The 25668-nt window shown below is 41.3% G+C and overlaps 1 protein-coding gene across 3 annotated transcripts in view; it reads left to right on the top strand.

Annotated features, from left to right (window-relative positions):
• Positions 1-25668, top strand: part of TANC1 (tetratricopeptide repeat, ankyrin repeat and coiled-coil containing 1) — a 201844-nt gene that overhangs the window by 74983 nt on the left and 101193 nt on the right. For all 3 annotated transcript variants that reach the window (XM_073647121.1, XM_073647119.1, XM_073647118.1), the window contains exon 3: positions 22025-22213. In XM_073647121.1, coding sequence (XP_073503222.1) covers positions 22025-22213 — 189 coding nt within the window. The remainder of the gene's footprint in view (positions 1-22024; positions 22214-25668) is intronic.

Below are 25668 nucleotides of genomic sequence, written 5' to 3'. Positions count from 1 at the left end.
TATGGTACCTAGGGATCTACGGGCATGTGTTGGGTAATACTCCCCCTGTATACCACCAAGCCAACGTGCCTAAAAAACAATGTGATGTGAATTACTTTAGTGTCTTCCAGAATGCGTTTTATTTCATTCCAATGATCCAGAATATTTTATATTCTTGCATTTCTTACTTCTGATTCATTGTGGAATGTGAGTAATTTATTATACTTTCTGTGACTGTAGTAAATGCAAAGACAACAGATTTAAGATCTGGACTTTTGTCTGGAGCTCTTGGCAAGGGCAACTTTGATCTATATTGGAATCAACATGACGCCAAGATGGTCAGATCTTGTGGTAGAGCAGAGCCATGGACTTAATGTCCTACCACTCCCTGTGCTGTAGTCCTCCGGCTGTAGCGGAGAGAAGACAACTTGGTCGCTCAGATTAAGGGTATGTACATTTTTTTTTTCTTCTGATGGCTGCCACAATTATTTGTTTTTAAAAGAGGCCTCGGGATTATGAGATTGAGACCCAATACTTGCCTTACCCTAGGCACCGGAACCCATACACACTATGCTACGGAGTCAGATCTCCACCCTTCTATGGTCATCCTTGTTGTAAAACTAATTGTCTCAAAGTGAAACTCGAAGGGCCTGAAGGCGTTTGCCTTATATTGTTCTCTGCATCCTATGGCCCTACACGTGGCATGACCTAATTTTATTTTTCCTGGAATTTTCTTTTAAAGGGATCCTACCATGTTGAACAATGATGGCCTATCTACAGGACACACCATAAATGTCTGATGGATGTGGATCCCAAGTGCATACGCATCCACCTCCCTGCTGACAGCTGCTTGCAACGGGGCCCCATTCTTGAGATTGGTGCAGTAGATATATCCTATATGTATAAATGGGCATATCATTCAGATAGATTTTCTGGATTATGAATGGTTTCCATGTGACGGACAATCCTAATGAGTTCTCGCCTTATGAATGGAGTTTGAGACCTTTTCCTCCTGCCCCTGCAATCCTGACGAAGATTTTGTCCTTTAGGGGAAGCAAAAAAAAAAAAAAAAAATTGATGGAGCCAAGACAAAACCTCCTTTGTTTCACAAGAAGAACGTCTCGACTGTTCCTGGTTTGCTGTGTGATGTTCTGCCCAGTTCTGTGGCTGCTATCTAGTACGACACTACAATTCTATCTCTGGCTGCTTTAGATGCTGAACAATTGTGCCACACAAGTGATGGTAGTATTCTTGCCATCAGAGGTCTCCCCTGGGGATTTGTGTTCAGCTCCTGTATTAGGCTATGTTCACATGTCCAGTAGTGATCAGTTAGAACGGATCCAGCAGTAATCCGTTGGCAAAAACTGCACAACTTTTTAATCCGTTTTTAAATAACTGATCTCTGCTGAATCCAGTAAGCAAAAAACGGATCCGTTACAAATGAAAGAAAAATGGACAGCTGATTAAAAGATCCATTTTCCATAGACTTCAATTTAAAAAAAAAAACGGAGCCAGCAGCGATCAGTTATTCAAAAACGGACAAAAAAGTTCCATCTGCACAACTTTTTTGCAATTGGATTGCTGCTGGATCCATTCTAACGGATCATTACTGGGCGTGTGAACATAGCCTGAGTAGGTTTTTGGCACTCTCCTTTATGTTGTGCACATGGAACCACCTTTTGGCTGTTACAGCAGTTTTTTTTTTTCTGCATGTCTCAGCCTGCGCTGCAGCCACAGAATCTGTGTGTGGGGTATACTGTAAGGTGCTGCCTCAGATATTGCATTAATCGTAGGTATGATGTCACTGTGGAAAGACTGCTTGTGTAATTTACCCTCGTAATATATCATGGGTGATGAAAATCACATTGGCACAGCAGGTTTACGTAGTGCCGCTCAGGACTTGCCCACAGCCGCAGGCGATCTGAGCTAATGAATGAGCTGATTAATTAGCTGATTAATTTCACTGGAGTTTGCAAAACTGTTTCCTTAAAGGGGTTGACTTTTTTTTTTGTAATGCATGCATTTGGGGCCAAAAATAATTTTTGTCTTTTGGGTTTTGTGAAGAAATGGAACCAGAGAGACCCCGCAGTATCCCACCGCTGCCACCACTTGTGATGGATCCACACCCCCGCCTTCTGCCGGACGTCACTCTTACGTCTGACTGATCACGTGATACGGATCTTCCCTTTGCACCATCGTGACGTATAAGGTTAGATTGGTGCAGTTCTACACAGTCACCCCCTGTTCACACGGGTACAGGAAGGCACCAGGGAGTGAGAAGAGGTGGTCCACTCAGTCGCTGACGTGGCACCACACTTGCTCACACCCCTGACAGGCTGAGTCTCCTTCAAAAGCCCCAGAGAAGCACAACCTTGTCGGCCTGGTAGAGCTGCCACCAGTTTCTATTAGATATAACTGACTTATATCGGGTTAGAAACCCGCCCGGTAACGTGTTCGTGGACCGAACAATGGACGTGAGAGTTCGTGTATAAGAGCAGCCCAAGGTTAAATGATATATTTAATCGCCGTAAGGGCACACTAGACATTACACTATATACATAAGGGTTATACATACACAATGGTCAGAGTTGAAAACACAATAGTAGGGGGTACAAAAGATATAAAGCTGTTAAGAGTCGGCTACCGGTCAGATGGATGACCTGACTTTCAGGGGAAGGGCTGCCACATGGGAGGCTTGCAGGCCCTCTTTGTTGCCGGCTTCCACACAACGTGATGTCACGGCCTCCCCAGGAAAAAAGACAATGGAGTCAGCGCTGCCGGGCTCTTAACCTCTGTTCTCTGGATCACTTCCACTCCTGCCTCCTGGCTGCGCCCAAATCTCCACCCCTGTTCTCTCCTAGCTACAAACTCCCAAAAACTAAAATGGGCTATACCTCTTTAATGGACGGTCCTAGGGAGTCAGTTCTGGTGTCATCGGACCCAGCCGGGCCCCTGCTACGCATGGATACCAAACACCAGGGCCCTAGGGGCCCCTGCAAGGCTGTGCTGTTTATCTCCCTTTCCTTATGCTCTGGACTGTGCTGAAAGCTAGGGTGACATTCCCCATTCTTTTGGGTTTCCAAAAATCTAGTTGGTTTATCAATGGGATGTATCGTATTCCCATAACTCGGTGTTGAATTATAGTATCTAACACAAAAGGCCGCATGGCCTTGGGTAGGGGTCTGCCTGTACAGTTCACAGCTGCTTGGAGGTATGTCACTCCCTGAATCTCGTCCCCTCCCTTGCAGCTGAAGTGACAAATTCAGATTTGCAGTTGTAGACCTCTGTAACCCCCACCAAACAGTGCACAATGATTGACATGGGATTATCTTGAATATTCTTCATAGTTTTATTAAACAAAATTTCTACCATTTACTTTCTGTGGTTTCTGGGTTGCAATGTATTGTTAGTTGCAGAATTAGAGGACCTTTCACTTCTGTAAAAAATAAATTTGTGAGCTATCTCTTATAAATATCCACGAGTTACCCAGATTCTACTGCTCTTTTCTATTTTACACTGCGTCGCTCCGTTGCAGAGCTATTCACAATTGCTTCTTCTGTTGAGCACTATGAGAAATCTCTGCCTGCAGACCAACTGGGCGTTACTTTGCCAAGCAAAGTTCGGCTGCATCAGAGACTGTTAGATCAGATGCCGAGCAGTGATTGGCAGCGCACCAAGGAGGTAGAGATGAAAGCACATACCCACAGAAGAGACTGAAGAAACGTCCAGGCGGACTGCAATGCAGAGATTTCACATACTGTGCTAGAAGAAACTAATGTGAATATATCTTTAAATGATAGGCATTTTGCTGTCTAAATTTTGGTAAGCCTGCTTGTGCACTTCTATAGCCTTGACTATGTCCAACTTTTCAACTCACTATTGTTCCAATGCATGCAAAATTGAAAAAAAAAGTAAAATCTACCATTTTTGTATTTACATGGTCCCTCTGTCCCCCTACTTTTTGCTGATGCACGTTCATTTTTACAATGATCAGTGCAGAATCAGACAACGGTTTGTGTAGTCTGTTATCATAGAGACATAGGTCTTCATTTTTTATTTTTTTATTTAATTTCAAATTTTTTTATTTTAGTTTTAAGTGCATTTATACCCAAGCCAAACACACACACACACACACACACACACACACACACACACACACACACACATACACACATACACACATACACACACACACATGTTTGATAGCTATCGGCAAGTATTTTAATGCACATGGATGAAAGGAATTGCTCGGTTTGGTTTCCACATAAGGTTCATTAAGTTTTTCCATGTTACTGTCTGCAAAGTGGAACGCCATGAAGCATGAATGAAATGTAAAAAGACTTTCAACACATCTGCATTACAGACCCCAGAGCTGGTATTGATCAGACGTACATACATGGCTCCTTTTAAAGTCTAATCCAGCTCCTCTGCATTCTGGCAGCCGGCTTAAATTACACGTCTTGCATGTATTTTATGTCCCCTTTTTATTGGGACTGGCAGGGGGTCGGATGGTTCATTACAGCATTCTCGGTCCTTTATGGTTTCATGCTTGATCGGGCCTCATGCAATCACCAGGTCTATGGGTCATTGACTGGAGATTTCCTCCAGGATTTATACAAAAGCACTTATTACACTTATTGCAGAGTTTTTACTTGAGTAGGTCTTTTCCTGACTATCATACTCTGCCTAGGAATTTAGTATTTTTTTTTTCTGATGGATCTAAGCATAAAACAGCTGTAAAAAATAGTATGTATATACAGTACTGTGCTAAAGTTTTAGGTAGGTGTGGAAAAAATGCTGCAAAGCAAGAATACTTTCAATAATAGAAGTTTTAATAGTTAGTTTTTTTATCAATTAACAAAAGGCAAACTGAACAAAAGAGAAATGTAAATTAAATCAATACTTGATGTTACCACCTTTTTGCCTTTAAAACAGCATCAATTCTTCTTGGTACACTTTTAAGAAATTAGGAGGGATTTTGTGCGATTGCAGTCTGTTGTATGAGTAACCAATTCTACCAGATAAGTGATAATGATGGTCATTCTCATATGTAGGTTGCGAAACAGTGTAGTAATCTTAAAACTGGGTGAGGAACAGACAAACTCTGCTACAAAGGTGAGGTTATGGAATACCGTTTCATGTCACAGATCATACACCATGATGAGACTGAGCACAGCAACAAGACACAAGGTAGTTATACTGAATTGGCAAGATTTCTCCCAGGCAAAGATCTCAAAGCAGACTGGAGTTTCAAGATCTGCTTTTAAAGACCTTTTGAAGACTCGCCAAGAAATGGGCAAATTTTGACAACCGTAGACTGAGTGGTCGGCCAAGGTAACTTAGTGCATCATTATGCTTCCCTAAGAAATCAGATGTCCTGCACTGGCATCAGCTCGGAACTGGCAGCAGCCAGTGTGACCCAACTACAACCATCTGCTATCCGGAAACGTCTGGCCAGAAGTGCTCTTCATGGAAGAATTGTGGCCAAAAAGCCATACCTTTGTCATAGAAAAAAAACGCGAAGTCCTCAAATAAGCAAGAAAACATAGGAACTGGGATGCAGAAAATTGGCTGTAGTTTCTCTGGACTGATCAGTGAAAATGGGAAATATTTAGCTGTAACCTAAGGCAGCTTATTCACTGAAGGGCTGGAGAGTGGTACAATAACGAGTATCGGCAGGTAACGGTGAAGCATGGTGGAGGGTCCTTGCAAGTTTTTGCTGCATTTCAACAAATGGAGTTGGGAATTTGGTCAGGATAAATGGTGTCCTCAATGGTAAGAAATGCAGGCAGATGCTTATCCTGCTGCAGAATAAATTTGGAGCTAGACGCCTCCTTGATGGAATTGCATGATGGATAACGACCCCAAACATACAGCCAATGTCATGAAGAACAACTATCTTCAGTGTAAAGAAGAATGAACCCTGAAAGTGATGATATGGTCCCCACAAAGCCCTGATGTCCACATTACGTAGTCTGTCTGGGATTACGTGAAGAGACAAAAGGATTTGTGAATGCCTTTGGATCAACAAGTGGAACTTGCCTTTATACCAGCCTGAACATTTCTTGGATGCAACAAGATAAGTCCATTGATTTTTATTACATGTATACATGTTTTTTCTGACTAGCAGCGTGTTTTTTTGTTTTTTGTTTTTTTTTCTCATTGGATTTTCTTTATTTGGGACACTGTCATTTTTGTATCCATCAGCACCTCTAATATCTATATTTCCTGTAACTGTTTTGGTGATTACTGGACTATTATTTTGCTTTACACTGGTCATCTGATATGGCTTTTTGAAAAAATTCTGGACTTTATATTTATTTCAAGATTTAATTGGACTTTTTTTTTGTTTTGAGTCTTACATGACTCTGCATGCTGGTGGACTACATTTCCATACGCCTCAATTTTTTTGACTTATTGGGGTGTTAGTATTACTGTGGACATTTAGCTTTCTATATGCCATTGATGTCATTATTGGATATTTGCTGAATATGCTACTGAGGACGCTGTTTGCAAAATTCATATGTGTACTCATTGAATTGCATTATTAAGGTTCCTTGGGGACTAGGTGAAGGATAGCCGTGGTACAGTGGGGGCACTATTTGAATATTGGGGGCTGATATACTCCACTGCCAGAAAGGGATTAGTCTATTATCCCTTATAACGTATTATTTACGGCCTAGCTGACACTATTTCTATTCCTTTTTCACCTTTTAGATCCCTCTGTCTCCTTTCTTATATGTTAGTTTGTCCCAACTGTACTATTGAGTACATTATTTTAGTGTGTTTAAATTAAAAGTTAATTTTTAATGGGTAATTGTCTTTTTTGGTAGATAATGAATGCCTCACACAGAAGATCTGGGGTCAGTTCTCCAAGATGTTTGGAGCAACCTCTCTGCCGAGTTATTATTATTTATTATTATAGCGTCATTTATTCCATGGCACTTTACATGTGAAGAAGGGGTATGCATACAAGAACAATTACAATAATCTTGAACACAATGTGATGGCGACTGGTACAGGAGGAGCGAGGACCCTGCCCGTGAGGGCTCAGTCTACAAGGGATGGATGAGGATACAGTAGGTGAGGGTAGAGCTGGTCTTGCAGCATTATTTGTGGAGTGGTGGTTACTGCAGGTTGTAGGCTTGTCAGAAGAGGTGGGTCTTCAGGCTCTTTTTGAAGGTTTCCACGGTCGACGAGAGTCTGATGTGTTGGGGTAGAGCGTTCCAGAGTAGAGGGGAAGCACGGGAGAAATCTTGTATGCGATTGTGGGAGGAGGAGATAAGAGGGGAGTAGAGAAGGAGATCTTGTGAGGATCGGAGGTTGCGTGCGGGTATGTAGCGGGAGACTAGGTCAGAGATATATGGAGGAAACAGGTTGTGAATGGCTTTGTATGTCATGGTTAGGGTTTTGAACTGGAGTCTCTGGGCAATGGGGAGCCAGTGAAGAGATTGACAGAGAGGAGAGGCCGGGGAATAGTGGGGGGACAGGTGGATTAGTCGGGCAGCAGAGTTTAGGATAGATTGGAGGGGTGCGAGAGTGTTGGAAGGGAGGCCACAGAGCAGGAGGTTGCAGTAGTCAAGGTGGGAGATGATGAGGGCGTGCACTAGTGTTTTTGCCGATTCATGGTTGAGGAATGTGCGGATCCGGGAGATATTTTTGAGTTTGAGTCGGCAGGAAGTGGAAAGGGCTTGAATATGTGGTTTGAAGGAGAGTTCAGAGTCCAGGGTTACCCCAAGGCAGCGAGCTTGATGGACTGGGGAGAGTGGGCAGCCATTGACTATGATGGATAAGTCAGTTGGGGGGGTTGAATGAGTTGGCGGAAAGATGATGAATTCTGTTTTGTCCATGTTAAGTTTTAGAAATCTAGCAGAGAAGAAGGATGTAATAGCAGACAGACATTGTGGGATTTTGGTTTGTAAGGAGGTGATATCAGGTCCAGAGAGGTAGATCTGTGTGTCGTCAGCATAGAGGTGATAATGAAAGCCATGAGACTCTATGAGCTGTCCCAGGCCTAAGGTGTAGATGGAGAAGAGCAGGGGTCCTAGAACTGAACCTTGGGGGACACCGACAGATAGGGGGTGAGATGAGGAGGTGGTCTGTGAGTGAGAGACACTGAATGTCCTGTCTGTTAGATATGAGGAGATCCAGGATAGGGCCAAGTCTGTGATGCCGATAGATGAGAGAGTCTGTAGTAAGAGGGAATGGTCCACTGTGTCAAAGGTAGATGACAGGTCTAGGAGGAGGAGGACAGAGTAGTGTCTCTTAGATTTGGCGGTTAGTAGGTCGTTGGTGACTTTAGTCAGTGCAGTTTCAGTAGAATGGTGCGGTCGGAAACCAGATTGTAGGCGGTCGAAGAGGGAGCAGGAGGAGAGGTGGGAGGACAGCTCAGAATGGACGTGTTGTTCCAGTAGTTTTGAGGCATAGGGGAGAAGTGATATGGGGCTATAGCTAGACAGAGAGGATGGGTCAAGGGAGGGCTTTTTGAGGATGGGTGTGATTGAGGCATGTTTGAAGCATGAGGGGGAAGACACCAGTTGTTAGTGACAAGTTTAAGAGGTGGGCTAGGGCTGGGATAAAGATAGTGGTAAGGTTTGGTATGAGGTGGGACGGGATTGGGTCAAGTTTACAGGTGGTGAGGTGTGATTTGGAGAGTAAAGAGGAAACTTGATCTTCCGTAATGGTGGAGAATGTGGTTTTGGAGGAGGAGGGTTGAGTAGGTGTGGGGAGGGGCTGTGGGGGCTTTAGGTAAAAGCTTTGTCTGATGGTGTCAATCTTCTGTTTGAAGAATGAGGCAAAGTCTTCGGCTGAAATAAGAGGAGAGGAAGGAGGCACTGGGGGACGGAGGAGAGAATTGAAGGTGTTGAATAGTTGTTTGGGGTTGTGAGACAGGGACGATATGAGAGATAAGAAGTATGTTTGTTTTGCTGCAGTGAGTGTGGACTTGAAGGTAGTGAGGGACGGGACTGTTGGAATGCGATGAAGTGCTCATTGGAGTGGGACCTTTTCCATCTACGCTCAGCAACCCTGGAGGCCCGTCGCAGTTCTTTAGTTAGGCTGGTTTGCCAGGGTTGTCTGTTGATTGTGCGAGCTTTGGTATGTGTGAGGTGGGCGACCGAATCGAGAGCTGCAGCTGTTGTGGTGTTGTATAAAGTGGCAGCAACATCTGCATCATGTAAGGAACTAATGTCTGTAAGAGGGAGAAGGGATTCAGAGAGTGCGTGTAGGTCAAGGTGTTTGAGATTTCTGCGAGGGTATGCAAGTTTGTGGAGTGGGGATTGTTGCCCTCGAGAGGAGAGGGTAGAGAATGTGAGTAGGTTGTGGTCAGAGGGAGAGGTGAGTTAGAGAGGTTAGATAGGGAACAGAGGTGGGTGAAGATGAGGTCCAGCGTGTGGCAAAACACTGTGCAAGTGTACCTAGAAGATTTGATGAAGGTAAAGGGCGGTCACACCAAATACTGATTTTTAACTTCTCTTTTGTTTAAAAATAAATTATTAATTCTATTTTTGAAAGCATTCTTACTTTGTGCATCCACGCTTGCCTGAAACTTTGCTTAGACGAAGCATCACCGAAACGCACGTTGTGTGTGCTTCCTTTTGTGGATGTAACTACACGACTCTTTGATCATGACTACTTAGCCCTCTGATCTTTTGACATCTTAGAATTTTTCCCTTAGAACTTTTGTAGCATCAATTTCTTTCACATTGGTTGTATTCATAGCATTAATGTTTACCCACTTGCTTATTGGTGATGTTTCCCATATATTCGTGTGTGTATCAGTTTAAGTCCTATCAGTTTGTCTAAAATATCCATGGCCTTTCATTGCACATTTGATATTAGATTTTTCTCCGGTGGAAGCAGTGAGGATTCCTATTGAGAGAGAAAGCGCAGTCCTTGGAAAAAGTGAACAATCCATACAGAAATATTGAAAAATCCTAATGCAATGACCTTGCTAAAACCAGAGTACCCCTTTAAGTCCCCAAAACACATTTTACCCACTATATTTTTTTATTTTTTTTTAGAAACTGTAAATAATCTCCTTCTCCTATCTAAATTAAAGATGTGTCTGACAGGATATCAAGACTCTTCAGACCTACAGATCACTACCCATTCCTGCTAATACATGTGGGGACAAATGACACCGCAAGAAAGGACCTGGAAACCATCTGCAGTGACTTTGAAGACTTAGGCAAGAAAGTGAAAGAATTGGGAGCGCAGGTGGTCTTCTCATCCATCCTCCCAGTGGATGGCCATGGAACAATGAGGTGGAATAAGATTCTACAGGTGAACAACTGGCTACGTCGATGGTGCCGTCAACAAGGATTTGGATTTCTGGATCACGGAATGAATTACCTATACGATAGACTACTTGCTAGAGATGGGGTGCACCTTACGAAGACTGGAAAACATGTATTTGGAAGTCGCCTTGCTACACTCATCAGAAGAGCTTTAAACTAGAACAATGTGGGAAGGGAAGCAAAAGGCCAGAAAAAGCCATACAGCTGACAAATACTATTGAGATCTCTGCTACTGGAAGTGGAAAAGAAGAACAAAGACAAAAAAATCTAAATAATAAAAATATGGGAGGAAGAGAAACCAATCACAAACGAAAATGTTTTTATACAAATGCACAAAGCATGGGCAACAAACAAGGAGAATTGGAACTACTAATGCAGGAAAAGGAATATGATGTCATTGGAATCACTGAAACTTGGTGGGACGATACACATGATTGGAATAAAAGGCTAAAAGGATACAACTTATTTGCAAGAAACAGACTTGATAAACGAGGAGGAGGTGTTGCATTGTATGTTAGAAAAGCGTATATCTGCACAGAGATTGAAGCTTCAGAGACTGGGAGTTCTGTGGAAACTGTTTGGGTAAGAAAACAAGGAGAGAACAACGGAAAGGACACCATTGTAGGCATTTACTACAGGCCACCTGGGCAAGCTGAAGATATGGATGAACTCTTTATGTATCAAATGACCAAGTTCTCCAAAAAATATGACGTAGTGGTCATGGGAGATTTCAACTATCCAGACATTTGTTGGGAATCTCTCTCAAGTAAAACTAACAGGTCAAGCAAATTCTTATCCTCTCTTGCTGACAACTTTATCTTCCAAAAGGTAGGGGAGAAAACAAGGGGATCTGCTACTTTGGATCTAATCCTTATAAACAGGGAGGAAATGGTTTGAGGAGGTAAAGGTGGCTGGGACCCTAGGAGGCAGCGATCATGCTATTATAGAATTTTGGATAACTAGAGGAGGAAGACATGTGAAGACTCAAACTTCAAGGTTAGATTTTAGAAAGGCAGATTTTAAGAGACTCAGAAAGAGAATAGGAGGGATCCAATGGCTGGATGTCCTTAAGGACAAAAATGTCCAGGAAGGATGGGAAATTTTTAAAAATGAGATTCTCAAAGCACAATCGTTAACAATCCCGAAAAGTAGGAAGAATGGGAAGCATTTAAGGAAACCAGGATGGATGAACACAGAACTTAAACACATGCTAAAAAGAAAGAAAGAAATGTTTATTAAATGGAAAGAGGGAGGCATATCTAAAGAAGATTATAATGCAGTCTGCAGATCCTGCAGGGCACGTATCAGGTTAGCTAAAGCTGACAATGAATTAAGGCTTGCAAGAGATGTCAAAAGCAATAAAAAAGGATTTTGGGGGTATGTCAAAAGTAAAAGAAAAGTCAAAGATGCTATAGGATTTTTACAGGATGAAAATGGAGAAATGGTAAGAGAGGATGTTGAGAAGGCCGAACTTTTTAATTCCTATTTTGCATCTGTTTTCTCTCAGAAAGAAAATGTAACATCAACTGATCTTCACTGTCCTTTTAAAGGAATAGAGGAATCCAAGTTATCTGTAAACAGAAAGATTGTGAGGGAATATTTAGCTAACATAAATGAGTTCAAGTCTCCAGGTCCAGATGAATTACACCCCAGAGTACTGAAGGAGATCGTAGAAGAAATTTTAGAACCACTCTCCATAATCTTTGAAAATTCTTGGAGAACAGGAGAAGTCCCAGAAGACTGGAGAAGAGCAAATGTTGTTCCTATCTTCAAAAAGGGGAAGAAGGTGGACCCAGGGAACTATAGGCCGGTGAGTCTGACTTCTATACCAGGAAAGATCTTTGAACAAATTATTAAACAACATGTATGTAAGTACATGGATAAGAATGAAGTGATTAACCAGAGTCAGCATGGGTTTGTAACTAACAAGTCATGTCAGACTAACTTAATTTCCTTCTATGACAGAATCACTGACTGGGTGGATCAGGGAAATGCTGCAGATATAGTATATCTTGACTTCAGCAAAGCATTTGACAAAGTATCTCACACCATCCTTATTGAAAAAATGACCAAGTATGCAATGGACCAGGCAACTGTTAGGTGGATTCATAACTGGCTTAGTGATCGGACTCAAAGGGTGGTTGTAAATGGCTTCACATCCAGCTGGATGAATGTCTCAAGTGGGGTACCACAGGGCTCCATCCTGGGACCTGTATTGTTCAACATCTTTATCAATGATTTAGATGAAGCAATTGAGGGTAAACTGATTAAATTTGCTGATGACACAAAGCTAGGAGGGATAGCTAATACTAGAGAAGAGAGAGAGAGGATTCAAAAAGACCTAAATAAACTGGAGCAGTGGGCAGCAACCAACAGAATGGTTTTTAACAGGGAAAAATGCAAAGTACTACATCTGGGCAATAAAAATGAAAAAAGCATATACAGAATGGGAGGAATAGAGCTAAGCAACAGTACATGTGAAAAAGACTTGGGTATACTAATAGATCATAGACTGAACATGAGTCAACAGTGTGATGCAGCAGCAAAAAAGGCAAATACAATTCTGGGATGTATTAACAGAAGCATACAGTCTAGATCACGTGAAGTCATTATCGGTCTTTACTCCTCTTTGGTCAGACCTCATCTGGAATACTGTGTACAGTTTTGGGCACCACATTTTAAAAAAGACATCGACAAACTGGAGCAAGTTCAGAGAAGAGCGACCAGAATGGTGACTGGTCTGCAAAACATGTCCTATGAGGAACGGTTGCAGGATTTGGGAATGTTTAGCTTGCAAAAAAGAAGACTGATAGGAGACTTAATAGCTGTCTACAAATATGTCAAGGGCTGTCACATTGTAGAAGGATCATCTTTATTCTCATTTGCACAAGGAAAGACTAGAAGCAATGGGATGAAACTAAATGGGAGGAGACACAGATTAGATATTAGAAAAAACTTTTTGACAGTTAGGGTGATTAATGAGTGGAACAGGCTGCCACGAGAGGTGGTGAGTTCCCCTTCAATGGACGTCTTCAAACAGAGGCTGGACAGACATCTGTCTGAGATGATCTAGTGAATCCTGCTTTGAGCAGGGGGTTGGACCAGATGACCCAGGAGGTCCCTTCCAACTCTACCATTCTATGATTCTGCCTCCCATTTATTTCTCAGTTTTCGATGTCTAAACTAAAAGTGTGAAATATTTCAGCAATGTCCTTTGATGAATTGCTTGGAATACCAGGATAGTCTAAATCTTTGTAGCCTAATATGCAGCATATTTATCTTGTGATGAGATATTTTAGGGTTGGGACACTGATTAATGATTGCGTTCTTAATCTAAACACATGAACCTTCCATTTACAGATTCTTGGCAAAGTTCATAATTATAATCGTCAAATAAATGGATACAAGTTGTCCTCCTTTTTTGCAATAGTTCACTTAATTTCCAAGGAGTTCTCTGACCATCAAAAAAATCCAACATGACCAATTGCTATGTTGGCAGACAGATTGCCATTGCCCACTGCAGACAGTATTGATGTGGGTGATTTTTCTCGAATGTGTATGGGCAGCTTAAAAGTCAATCCTTGCCCACGTACGACATCCTTACCAACTCTTAACATAACGTCTGGGAAAAGTTGGCAAATCTCTCAAACTATTCTGGAAAGTTTCTTGTGTGTGAAACCGGATGCTTTGTCTTATTACGAAGTCTTCGTGTCCAACAACGCATTCAGCGGTGATGGTAAAGGAGAGGAGTGAGCATGGAAGAAACATGGGGACAACAGGGGACATCGCGAGGGGAGACGTGTTCGGGAAAACCATTTGCATGTGACAATTTCTTCCTTAAAATGGGCTTCCTCGAAAGTATGATATGCCTTTTATCTAAGAATATAGAAGTCCTAGAAGCGGGTCTGTATGCTCAGGATACCCCTTTATAAGCCGGAATGCTCTCCAGTAAGGGGAGCCCCTGATCTGATGGAGTCTAATTTCCTGTATGACATTGATAGACTTTAATCTGAATGGCACCTGGCCATATACAAGACTCAAACTCCATGTTCTGTAGATATGACTTTTTAGCTGTCTTTATCCCCGCAGGCAGGATTAAAATGACTGATAACACCTGTATATACAGTAGATAACACAGGATCCACCATTCACAATAGGTGATGTCACAGCTCACCTCTTCCTCCTGTACAATTACTCATAACACCTCCTATACAGAATAGATGACACAGGATCCACTGTTCACAATAGGTGATATCACAGCTCACCTCCTCCTGTACAATGACTGATAACACCTCTATATACAGAGTAAATTACAAAGGATCCACTATCCAATAGGTTATGTCACAGCTCACCACCTCCCCTTCTGCACAGTGACTTTTAACACCTCTATGTACAGTAGAAGGCTGGGGTTCCACCATTCACACTAGGTGTTTTACAACTCACCTCCTTTTTCTCCTGTACAATGACTGATAACACCTCTATATACAGTAGATAACCTAAAATCCACTATTCACAATGGGTAATGTCACAGCTCACCTCCTCCTCCTGTACAATGACCTTTGCACAGATTAGAGCACTATAATTATTAAATACATTTTAGCAGGGTCTGACTCAGTCTATTGCTGCTAATGTGCATGTGCCCAACCGGAAATGGGAGTCTACTATTAGGCCTAGTGGCCAGTGTGAAAATTTTCAAATTTCTTTCTAATAGTAATATTGAAAAATTTTAAAAATCCACTTCGCATAAAGGGAAAGTGTCATCAGTTTAAATTCCATTTCCTTTTGAGACGGCTGCAATGGCTATTTTTTAATATGACGGAAAATGCTATCGGTTTGTGATGGAGACCCATGGGACATTTTTGCACATCCTTCATATCTACAGCACGGCTTTGCCGCTTCCTGAAGGCGATTTCTCACACTAAAGGACAATGACATGCCAGCCCGGGATTGTTGCTATTGAGGTTGTTGAGGCCTCGTTATATGTAAAGGTTAATGTATGAGATGGACGCGGAATATCCGCTTTCTTCTGTTTCTGCGTGTTTCACTTTCCTATATATCTCACATTCTTTGTTTCCAGAAGAAAAATTTGTCAGTGACTGTAAGAAAAATGTGGCACTCCTTTACAGAAAGAAGCTGACAGCCGGGTGCCTCTACGAGTTCATCGCCCTCCTGAGCACACACGGAGTCCTCCTTCATTCACCAGACAGAAAGGGAATGCGGAGGCCATTGTGCACCCATGGGGTCTGGAAATATTGACTCTTGCTGGAGATGTTTGTGAGGTGCATTGCTCGGGTGAACTTTTATCTATGCCCCATCCCTCTGCTGCAACAGGAAAAGTGCCCTAAGATAGCAGAGCGGACACAGTGTGCAGAGCTGAGACGTCCCAGAGACTGGAGACATGCCAGTGGAATTTGTGAGGTAGCTGTGAAGTGCAATCAGTCTGTCAATGTGAAAAACAAATGGAGGGCCGACTAGCAGAGGACACGTAAATGCATAAGAGATGGCTGAGGTTCCTTCAACTGGCATTCATGATACTTTGCTCTTCTAAACGTTGGAGATCCTTCAACCTGTGGCTTAGTAGACTTTCTGCTTGCTAAAGCAGATACGGTGTCGAGGCATCTGGCACATTGATGTTGGGCAAAGGTTAGTCTAGTGAAGTCTGTTTTTTTTTTTATGGACACTATATTTTTCAAATTTTCTTCCCCCAGATGTCACAAAGATACCATATTTTGCTTAAATGGTCACCATTGATTCAACACACTTTGCATAAATCAATAGTACAGGTGAATATTAGGAGGTTTGTAATGTCTTATCTGACAAATCTGCTTCTTCTCCACTTATGAGCCATTTCTGAATAACAATGACCTGAAACACACAGCCAGGGCAACTCAGGAGTTGCTTCATAAGAAGCCTTTCAAGGTCCTGGAGTGGCCTAGCCAGTCTCCAGACCTGAACCCAATGGAAAATCTTTGGAGGGAGCTGAAACACCATGTTCTGGAGAAGATCTGTATGGAGGAGGGGGCCAAAATCCCTGCTGCAGTGTGTGCAAACCTGGTCAAGAACTACAGGAAACGTCTGACCTCTGTAATTGCAAACAAAGGTTTCTGTACCAAATATTAAGTTCTGTTTTTCTATTGTATAAAATACTTATTTCATGCAATAAAATGCAAATGAATTATGTAAAAGTCATACAATTTGATTTTCTGGATTTTTTTTTAAGATTCTGTCCTTCACAGTTGATAAAAATTACAGACCTCTCCATTCTTTGTAGGTGGGAAAACTTGCAAAATCGACAGTGTATCAAATACTTATTTTTCCCACTGTATATGTTGATCTCCCTACTGTTTGTGGGTGCAACTGATCCATTATCTATGCAGAGAATACGTATATTTTTGATACCCCTGTTAATTCAAAGCGGTCATTATATGATAAGATTTGGCCATAATGTACCGTGAATTGGCAGAAACTAAGCTCCCACTTTATTAGACCTAATTTGCCTTGACCTACGGGTGGCGCTGCAGAGTTAGAGCTTTTATAAAGCATCAATAGAATACTTTGAGAGTCTGTCACCGGGACGTGTGCCCATTGACCCAGCCGCCCACGATAGAGAATCATAATACTGAAGTAAGACTCGGCTCAAAGGAGTTGGAAAAGTATAAATTAGATGAAATCATAGTGTTGCCCATACATTTCCGTTCCTTGCACATTAGCGAATGTGGATGTAATGGAACATGTGCTGTCGGCCAAGACAGACGGAACAAAGTAACGAGCAGCTCAGTCCTTTCCACAATCATTAACAATTTGAAGAAGGAACATGAAGGACAATGGAGCTGCCTTCCTCTGCCGGCCTCTATGATGGTTAAGAAAGTCTGTAACTTTAATGAAACCCCATCCAATAGATTTGAAATCATAGGTGACCATATTCTACAAATTTTACACTCTTGTTTAATGACTTGTCAATCCATGACTAGATTACTATGGACTCTAGAACAAATTTGGTACCAGCCCCAGTCTGCAGCCCAAAAACTTGAGTTTTGCACTTCTTTTCAGCATATTTTCAGCCAGTGGTGTAATACCCCAACCTTGGGTTCCAGTGTCATCTCCCGAATACCCAGCTGGAGTTGCCACTGAAACCATGTAAGTAGTCTTTGCCAGCAGCATTGTACTCTCTTGTCTAAGATGAATGTACATCCTTACTCCTCTAAACAGCCGCTTTGCTCGTATCTTGTGCAATATGGGCGAGACATGGTACAGGAATGCCAATGCTTCTGTAAATGGTCGTGAGGTTGTGCTGGGTACCATTCTGGTACGGGTCTGATCACATTCCACGTGGCCATTATTGTTGAGCCCCTCTCGATTAAAGGTGGTTGTTTAGGAAACCTTGGCATTTATTCCTGGTCATATAACGAGACTCTTTAACGGGTTGGACATTATATGGTAGCCAACTATGGTAGACTCTCCTAGGTGGTGCTTTGCAAGACTGAACTTTTTTTTTGTTCTTCAAGAGAAGCTCATTTGCATGCTTTTCTCTCATTGAACTTTGCCTGTAAGACTCCATACTCAGCTTGTCCCTTTTAAGAAGAACCTGAAATTTTCCCCATGGAAAACCAATCCAAAAGTTAAAACAATTATTGGTTGAAAGATCGGTATGAACTTTGCTATGTGACTTGGGGGTGAGGATCTGTTGATGTACATACGACTGATTTTAGGATGCTTCTTTGATATTGACGTGAATGACTTTCTAAGTATGCCACAACTATGCCCAATGACTAAATAAAAAAGTCCAGCATGATGGATATCTTCCTCATTTGGAGTCCGTGGAAGTCAATTTAGAACATCTATTCAATGTTGGTGCCCATTTGTGATAAAATAATTTTTTTGTTTTTTACGGCTGTCTAAACCCTCTAGTATTTGACCAATAATCCCCTTCACACTGTACCTCCAAAACTTAATTTTGGTGTCTTACGTGTAGAACAAGACAATATGCTAAATGATCAGACTGATACTAATCAGCTCAATAAACTTCTATGGTACGCCCACTCTCCCGAAAGACTCTTGGAGGTCAATTTTACATTGTCCGGATGGGTTTTACTCTTTAGCCATTGGTTGTTTTGTTTTTTTTTCTTTTTGGTTTACAGAATGTCCTTTTTTTAGTTGGATTTTACTGTTTTTAGTTTTTGATCAATTAACTTCAGAGTTGCAATGATTAATTCTAGAGGATAACCCTCAACGCCCACCATTCAAGCCTCCATCTATGATGTTCTGTGCCTTTTTCACCACTATAATGAGGTGGGAACCTTCTCATTCCTCAGTGGTGTCCATTACTATTGTGTTTCCTTGTGCTTTGAACCACACACTTTTACTTGATCAAAGAGTTGAGGGACTAGTAGATATCAATGACCCTTCAATGATCGGGTCAAGATCATGCATAGAAAATGGACCCCACAGAGTGAGCCTGTCCCACTGTATGAAAGGTCCCCATCTTCGCACGTAGCCGATTTCATTATTGCTCTCCACCGTGTTAGAAACGTGCTGCAGAAATGTGGAACATATATTACATCGGTGAAGACAAGCCAAAGGATTGTAGCGGGAATGTCTTTGTGTAGCCAAATAAAACACAGGCGTAATGCAGAGAAGGTCTTTACATTAAGTGCTTTTTATTTCCTCATTTTCTGCTTGAGTCCTGTAAATCTTTCACCGCTGTGTCCAAGTTCAGAGGAAAGTCGTCTTTCAGTGCATTCCCATGAATCCCGGGCTGAATTAGCCATTCTATACAAATGGATTTCCGATTTCGAATTCGCTTCCCTCCATTCTTCTTTATTTTCTTCCTTTTAGTCGTGGGTCTTATATTCCCATCTTTGCTCGCTTTACTACTCTTTTGGGATGTTCACCATAATTTTATGAGTTTTCTTTCAGGAAGTTTTGTGGTTCCAAAAGCTGTATTGTTCTAAACATGTCATAGTGATAGATTGGATCTGGGTTGTGGCCACCACATCCCTAGTCTCCAACTATTTCTGCATTCTACCAACCCCTAACTTGGGCTTTCCGACCTCAAAATACTTTCAAATTTTTTGTCTGCCTTCACGCTGTGCAAAGGTATCAGGACTAGTCCGGTGGATGTTGATTTCCCCAAACTAGTCCTGCCTCCCATGGTACCACGATACTTTACATAATTTGTGAGAGCGACATCACTGGTGGGTCCTTGTAAATCTCACACATGATCGTGGAGTTTTGCCTCCCTGGACATGCACAGTGCACTGATGGACCTGGGGAGCGTACATCCAGCATTAGAGTGCATTATAACGGATGCAGAATGCCACAAGCATGTGCACAATATGCAAGGAGCCGGTGTTGACTACGCTTTTACAAATTATGGAAATCCACCATAGAGGGACATGCTTACAAGATGGGGGGTCAGGACTAGTCTGTTGGGATCGACACCCCTCCAGACTAGTCCTGAGATATTTGCACAAACGCAAAATAAAAATGTTGAAAGTTTATAGAGATTGCAAAACTAGAAAGAGGTTGATAGAATTCAGAAATGGAATAGAGTGGAGTCATGGTGGCGATTTAGGGGTTCTAGGGCAGTTGACTGGTTCCCTTTAAATGATAATTGTACTTTCAATAAACTTTGCATACATCAATAGTACAAGGGAATATAAGCAATTATGTAATCTATCAAAGAAATCTGCTTCCTTCCCCACTTATGAGCCACTTCTTCTCCCTCCCCATGACTCCCGAAACACTCATCCACTCTGGGGGAAAAAAAAATCCACTCTGCTCAGTCTTGGACAAGACTAGACAGACTGCCAGCACAGTGAGGTTTCCGGTATATTCTATGGTGAAGAGCGAGGCAATGATAGAAGATCAGAGTGAGAAAACTAATTGAAGGAGATCTAGAAAGGCTGGGGTGAGCTTTCTAACAAGTCTTCTACCTCACTCCAGAGCTGGATTCACATCTACACTGATCAGTACTGCTGTATAATGTCCTCCATGCTTCTGTCTGTGTGTGAAGGAATGAAGAGCAGGAATCCCTCATCTTTGTGTGCGAGAGAGATTAGAACAGCTAGTCTCATCCCACCAGCTCAGAGTCAATTGTTAGTTCAAAACAGAACTTCCAAAGAAAAAAATTAATGAAAATGCAGGGTACAAGTCAAATAATGGCCAGAAAGTGTTACTCTGCATGTGTACACATGACAGCTTATTCTGAAAATATAGTTTTCCTTTTAAGGGGTTGTATATGATTTTAAAAAAGATTCTTTTTTTAAATGGCACCTTTTTTGGGCATAGGATGGCTTTGGTATTGCAATTTAGCCCCACTAGCTGTATGACAGTCACTGTCTGATCCTTGGTGTATTGCTTGCAACATATGATGACTCCTTTACAACTTAACTGATATATGTGGATTCTGGAGTTCAAGTGTAAGTCAGTACTCCTGGGGGGTTGTCAGACACTGAGTTACCTGGGTCTTATGAGTCAACAGTAAAGAAATGCACTAGACTAATCAATAGAGCTGCTATAGATAGGCTGGAAAATTGTCGTAAGCGCTCAGTGAAGTCTCCGGTTTCATTAGATGGGTAAATCGATTCATTCTTCAAGGCCAAACCACTCTCCAGCAATGATACCAGAGACCCTGTAGTGACGAGAGTGAAGGTGGTGTCCACTCTCTTTATATACATCATTGCGCCTCCTTAAAGGAACACTCCAGATGAAATTGACATTGTGTTATGCAAGCTCTGGGGGCCCTTAGGTAGTCTGTGCATGGCACTGGGATCCAAGGAACACCAAAGTGGGAATCGTGTTGTCTTGTTCTGCATTCTTGGGTCTACAACTAGGTATGACATGGAACTTTGTTGTTGCTGGATTCTTTCTTACTAGAGGTAGTACCTGTTTTTAAAACATGGCTACTTTTTTTTTTTTTGCAAAAAACAGCGCCACACCTGCCTTATCAAGAGTTTCTTGTTGCCGCTCAACAACTTGCATAATATCGGCTGGAAAATGGTTGGACCTGGTTGGATTTATGTGGCCTGTTTGGGGAGCTTACCATACTTTTTGACAAAATAGTGGCTTACCTCTTTACCATTAAAAAAAAAAGATTAGGAACCCCCATTTTTGGGCAGGTTTTATGTAAACCCTTCTCTTTTTGGACCAAGTCAAGGCTAGTTTGCAAATTGTTTTAGAAAGTTTCTGTTGGTCTTTGGAAATTTGTGACAGTCAACAGCGACGCACTTTTTTTTGCCGCTATAGAATAGATAACGTAAGATTGAAATCCACTACTTTTTCAATATGTAAATGAGGTGTTAAGTGCTTTGTCACACTGTGAGCACTTAAAGTAACTCTTCCATCCTTAGCGCCTCTTTCTTTGTGACTGTGACTTCATGTGCCGGCCAGGAAATCTAGCGCCTAGATCTCCGCTCTTCTCGCTTTTGCGGCTGAAGATGCCCAGGGGCTGACCTGTCAGTCGTCAGTATAAGTAACGCTGCAGACACTCACTTTTGACAATTTAACGTTCTGTTTTCTTAACCTTGTAATTACTAGGTTGAATTTTATTCCAGACTGGAAGACTTCATTAGAATTGTCTTTAAAAGCGTGGTGTTCTGTGGTCACTATTTTGGTCTGACGACCTCTGTGTCCAGATTCCATAAATTAGGAAACTGTAAATATATTTTTAACATTTGATTTTTATTAGAGATTTTTAGAAACTGGTTTATTTTTATGCTTTTTTCTCTTTTTTTTTCTCTCTCTAGGTGATGAAAATACACAACATATTTTATTCACTGGTAATAATGGGGATTATCCAGTCGTCAGTCCGGGAATTGAGGATGACCTGTACAAAATGGGCTTTACCAAGGGAGTGTCTGTCTCTTTACCATCTTCTCCTTTGCTGCCCCGCCAGTCATACGCCATGCAGCCAAGAGCGCCCAAGAAATCACCAGGTATCGTAACGTGACTGTTTCTTTAAGAGTTTTTTCTAACTTGTGTGCGATTAAGATGGCAGCACAGAGTCGGTCACAATTCTCAGTAAAATTGCAAAATTATTATGCGGCATGGAAGTCTTCAGTGTTTCCTTATGGGAAAGAAAATAAGATAGCAAGAAAATATTTTTATAAGGGGTAATGTCTCCTGGAGAGTGACGTGCCAGTGTAAGGAGACTTATAGGCCTTGCAATGCTCCTCTGGGAAATTAAATTGCCTCTTCAGAGAGGAAGAGGACTTGAACTCAAGTGCAACCTATTGGAAGTAGCAATCCTAAAAGTTAATATCAACCCTTAAACAAGCCTGGGCACATGACTTGGGATAAAAACCAAACCAGAATCTTGATTTGCAGACACGTGTTTTCAGGGTTTTGCCTCTCATCAGTGCAAAGCACGAGATCTGATTTGGCTGTATGACTTGCATCTAAGGGGTAATGTCACTTTTTGTGGAGAATGACATGCCAGTCTAGGGAGACTTGTAGGCCATGCAATCATGCATCATTTATTATTGAATTTATCGAAGATCTGCTGTTATACAGAGAATGTCAGGCGACTATACCAAATGATGCACAAAGGACATGATATTCACTGATCATACATTACCAATACTCGTTCATCTAAGGCTACGTTTGCAGCAGGTGTTTTTGCAGCAAAAAAACAATGTTGGTAGTTAAAATGCTGAGTTAAATGCACATTTTTTGCTGTTTTTTTTATGCGTTTTCCCATTGTTTAAATAGATGAAAAACACAATCCACATGCAGCCGATTTGACAAAACAGGTTGGTGCAAATCTGCAAGGAAAAAATAAGCCGCACTAGTTTTCAGAAATCTCATTCACTTTGCTGCTACTGTAAAACGCTGCATTTTTTTTCCACAGTAAAAATTAGGCAAAAGTGCAGCGTGTGAACAAGCCCTAAAGTTTTATCACTTTATACTGTGAATGGATTGAACTGATTGCCCAGTCTTATGTGTTATAAAGTAAGCGCTGCGCAATATGTTGGAGCTATATAAATAATGTTATTATTACTACATGACCAATGTCCACCTGTATAAGCATTTTTTTAAAAAACTTAAATGCATGTATCTACGGCTATAAAAAAATAAAAAAAATAAAAAAATTACAATTGGGTTTCATGAACCATTTTGCTTTTACAGGCTTTGTTTCTCTGCACATTCAACTTTCATGTGGTCTGTGGCTAAAAAGGGTAACAATCCCTCCCATTAAACGGTCAGGATGAGCTCACTGACTGGTTCTTAGTTGACTCATTCTGCAGCCAGCAATACAGGCTCTATAGAAGATATTCATTGCAAAATTTTAATGACACATATTAAGAAAAATTGCTTGTAAGACTCTATTCTCAGCTGGTCTTTTTAAGGAGCACCATTACTTCCCTGGCCTTCAGTACCTGGAGCTGAGAACAGCTGATCGGTGGATGTGCTGGATTAACCTTTGGCTAGGCCACCAATATAGAAGTAGTGAAGTAGTCGACAACCCCTTTAAGATTTGACCTTTTATGCGCCAATTTTAATGTGAAGTTGAGCCAGAGTAACTTTTGCTTAATTTATTACAATGTGCAGTATAAAGTTATAATAATGCCTGCTATTGGCCAAGGTTTGCCATATTTTATAGTAAATTTGCCAGGCTTCTGGAATATAGTAAAGTTGTTGGCCCCTGCCCACTCTGTAGAATGACAGGGGGAAAAAAGCAACTATTTTAGCAAATAGAATGCGCCAAATTTTGCAGATGTTTCACCTATAAACCGGTGTAGTCTTTAGCGGTATATTCACATCTTCTTGAATGGCTATTGTCAGATAGTTCTAATATATACAAGCAGTTTTGCCCTCTACTACTTAACATTTTCTGCCGCTCTTGAGATATTCAGATTTTTCTTTTTTTTTCTGCTCATTGCTTTAGAGACCGACCACTGCTGCTAGACTGCAGAACATACGCAGTGCTTACAAGTCATTTTAAGTTAAGCTTGTAAGCACGATTTTGAAGCTGGCAAGGATCGCTGCAGTGTGCTTTTACCTCCTAATCCCGGCCAGCTTCAGTGCAGCACTTACAAGATAGACAGCATAGGTGGTCGGTCTCCTAGGCAACGAGCTGTAAACAAGAGAATTGCATAAGTGCTTCATTTACAAGCTCTATCCAACAATATCCATATATGAAGAGGGGAATAACTTTTCAATAAATTTTCATTTTTATTTAATTCCTGAGTTTTCAAGATCTCTGCTTTAATTGTATGGTAACGGACGTATGGAAAAGTTTATGCATAAAAGCTGAACACTTAGTCCTGTCCGCACAGCTGCAGCTTGTTACAGTGTATCAGTCGAGGAGAAAAGTAATATTTTCTTGTATTAAACCATTGGAGGATTACTATGAGGTGATGTGGTTAGTAGAGATATTGGCTTTTGAATGTACAGATCGATTCCATTCACCAACAGCAAGCGAAGATCTTGAAAATAGTGAGGTCACAGCTGTGGGGCGGTAACAACTTGAGTTTTTATTTCTTAGTTTTGGAACGAAATCGGAAAAAATAATATAGCAGCCTTGGGAAATGAAATGGTTTATTTTTCTTTTTTACTTTCTTGATGCAACTTTGGGGGAAACATTTTTTTTTTTTTCTAAGGAGACCAGCTGAGAATAAAGTCTTTACGGGGGAAAAAAAAAAGCAAATTAGATCTCTCCTGGAAAGACTGAGAACTATCTTGCAAGTGGTGCTAGTAAGTTTTTGTTTTTTTGTCTTTTCAGCAGAGCTAGTTTGCATTTATTTTCCTTGGAGAAGTCAAAATAGTTCAGTTATCCCATCCCCATCTATTAAGCATCCAGTTATTCTGCCGTCATATCTATCACTCAGATGATGGATGGAGGGTAACAGTACACCAGACTCTTCCATTTGTTTGAGTTTTTTATGGACAGATCAGATTTTCTTAATGGTCTGTATTTAGACGCTGGACCCCGTTCCCCTGAGAAATGTAATCTAAATGCGTCATATTTGCACTAAATCAGAAATGCCCTTTGATTAAGTTGTAGAACTTTTTTATTGATAGTCTGTAAAGCGCTGTGGAATATGATGGTGCTACATAAGCAAGCGTAATAAATAAACTTTATAATATACTTTGTATTTTAATTCAGTACTTGGAGGAGCCGAAAACCTGTTTACACCTATTCCTGCTCTGCGGTGTCCAGTCTGGGCAATCCTCTGTGAGCTAAATACACCAGTAGCCGTTGCACTTATCTCTTTCATAATTTGCTACATTGTGTCCAGTCTGTTGAGCTTAGAGCATTGTCTAGACTGGATGCAATTGCAACAATGTAACAAAGCTCTACAAACTGCCAAAATATTACATTTTTTATTTAATTTTTTTCAATCGAAATTGTTGTTCTTACAGGATTATTCCTCACTAGGCAATTTAG

This window comes from Phyllobates terribilis, unplaced genomic scaffold, assembly GCF_046119375.1.
Source record: "Phyllobates terribilis strain yellow unplaced genomic scaffold, ASM4611937v1 Scaffold_9__5_contigs__length_417890890, whole genome shotgun sequence".
NCBI classification, from domain to species: Eukaryota; Metazoa; Chordata; class Amphibia; order Anura; family Dendrobatidae; genus Phyllobates; species Phyllobates terribilis.
The sequence above is the reverse complement of the archived record's forward strand: the minus strand, read 5'-3'. Positions and strand labels throughout refer to the sequence as shown.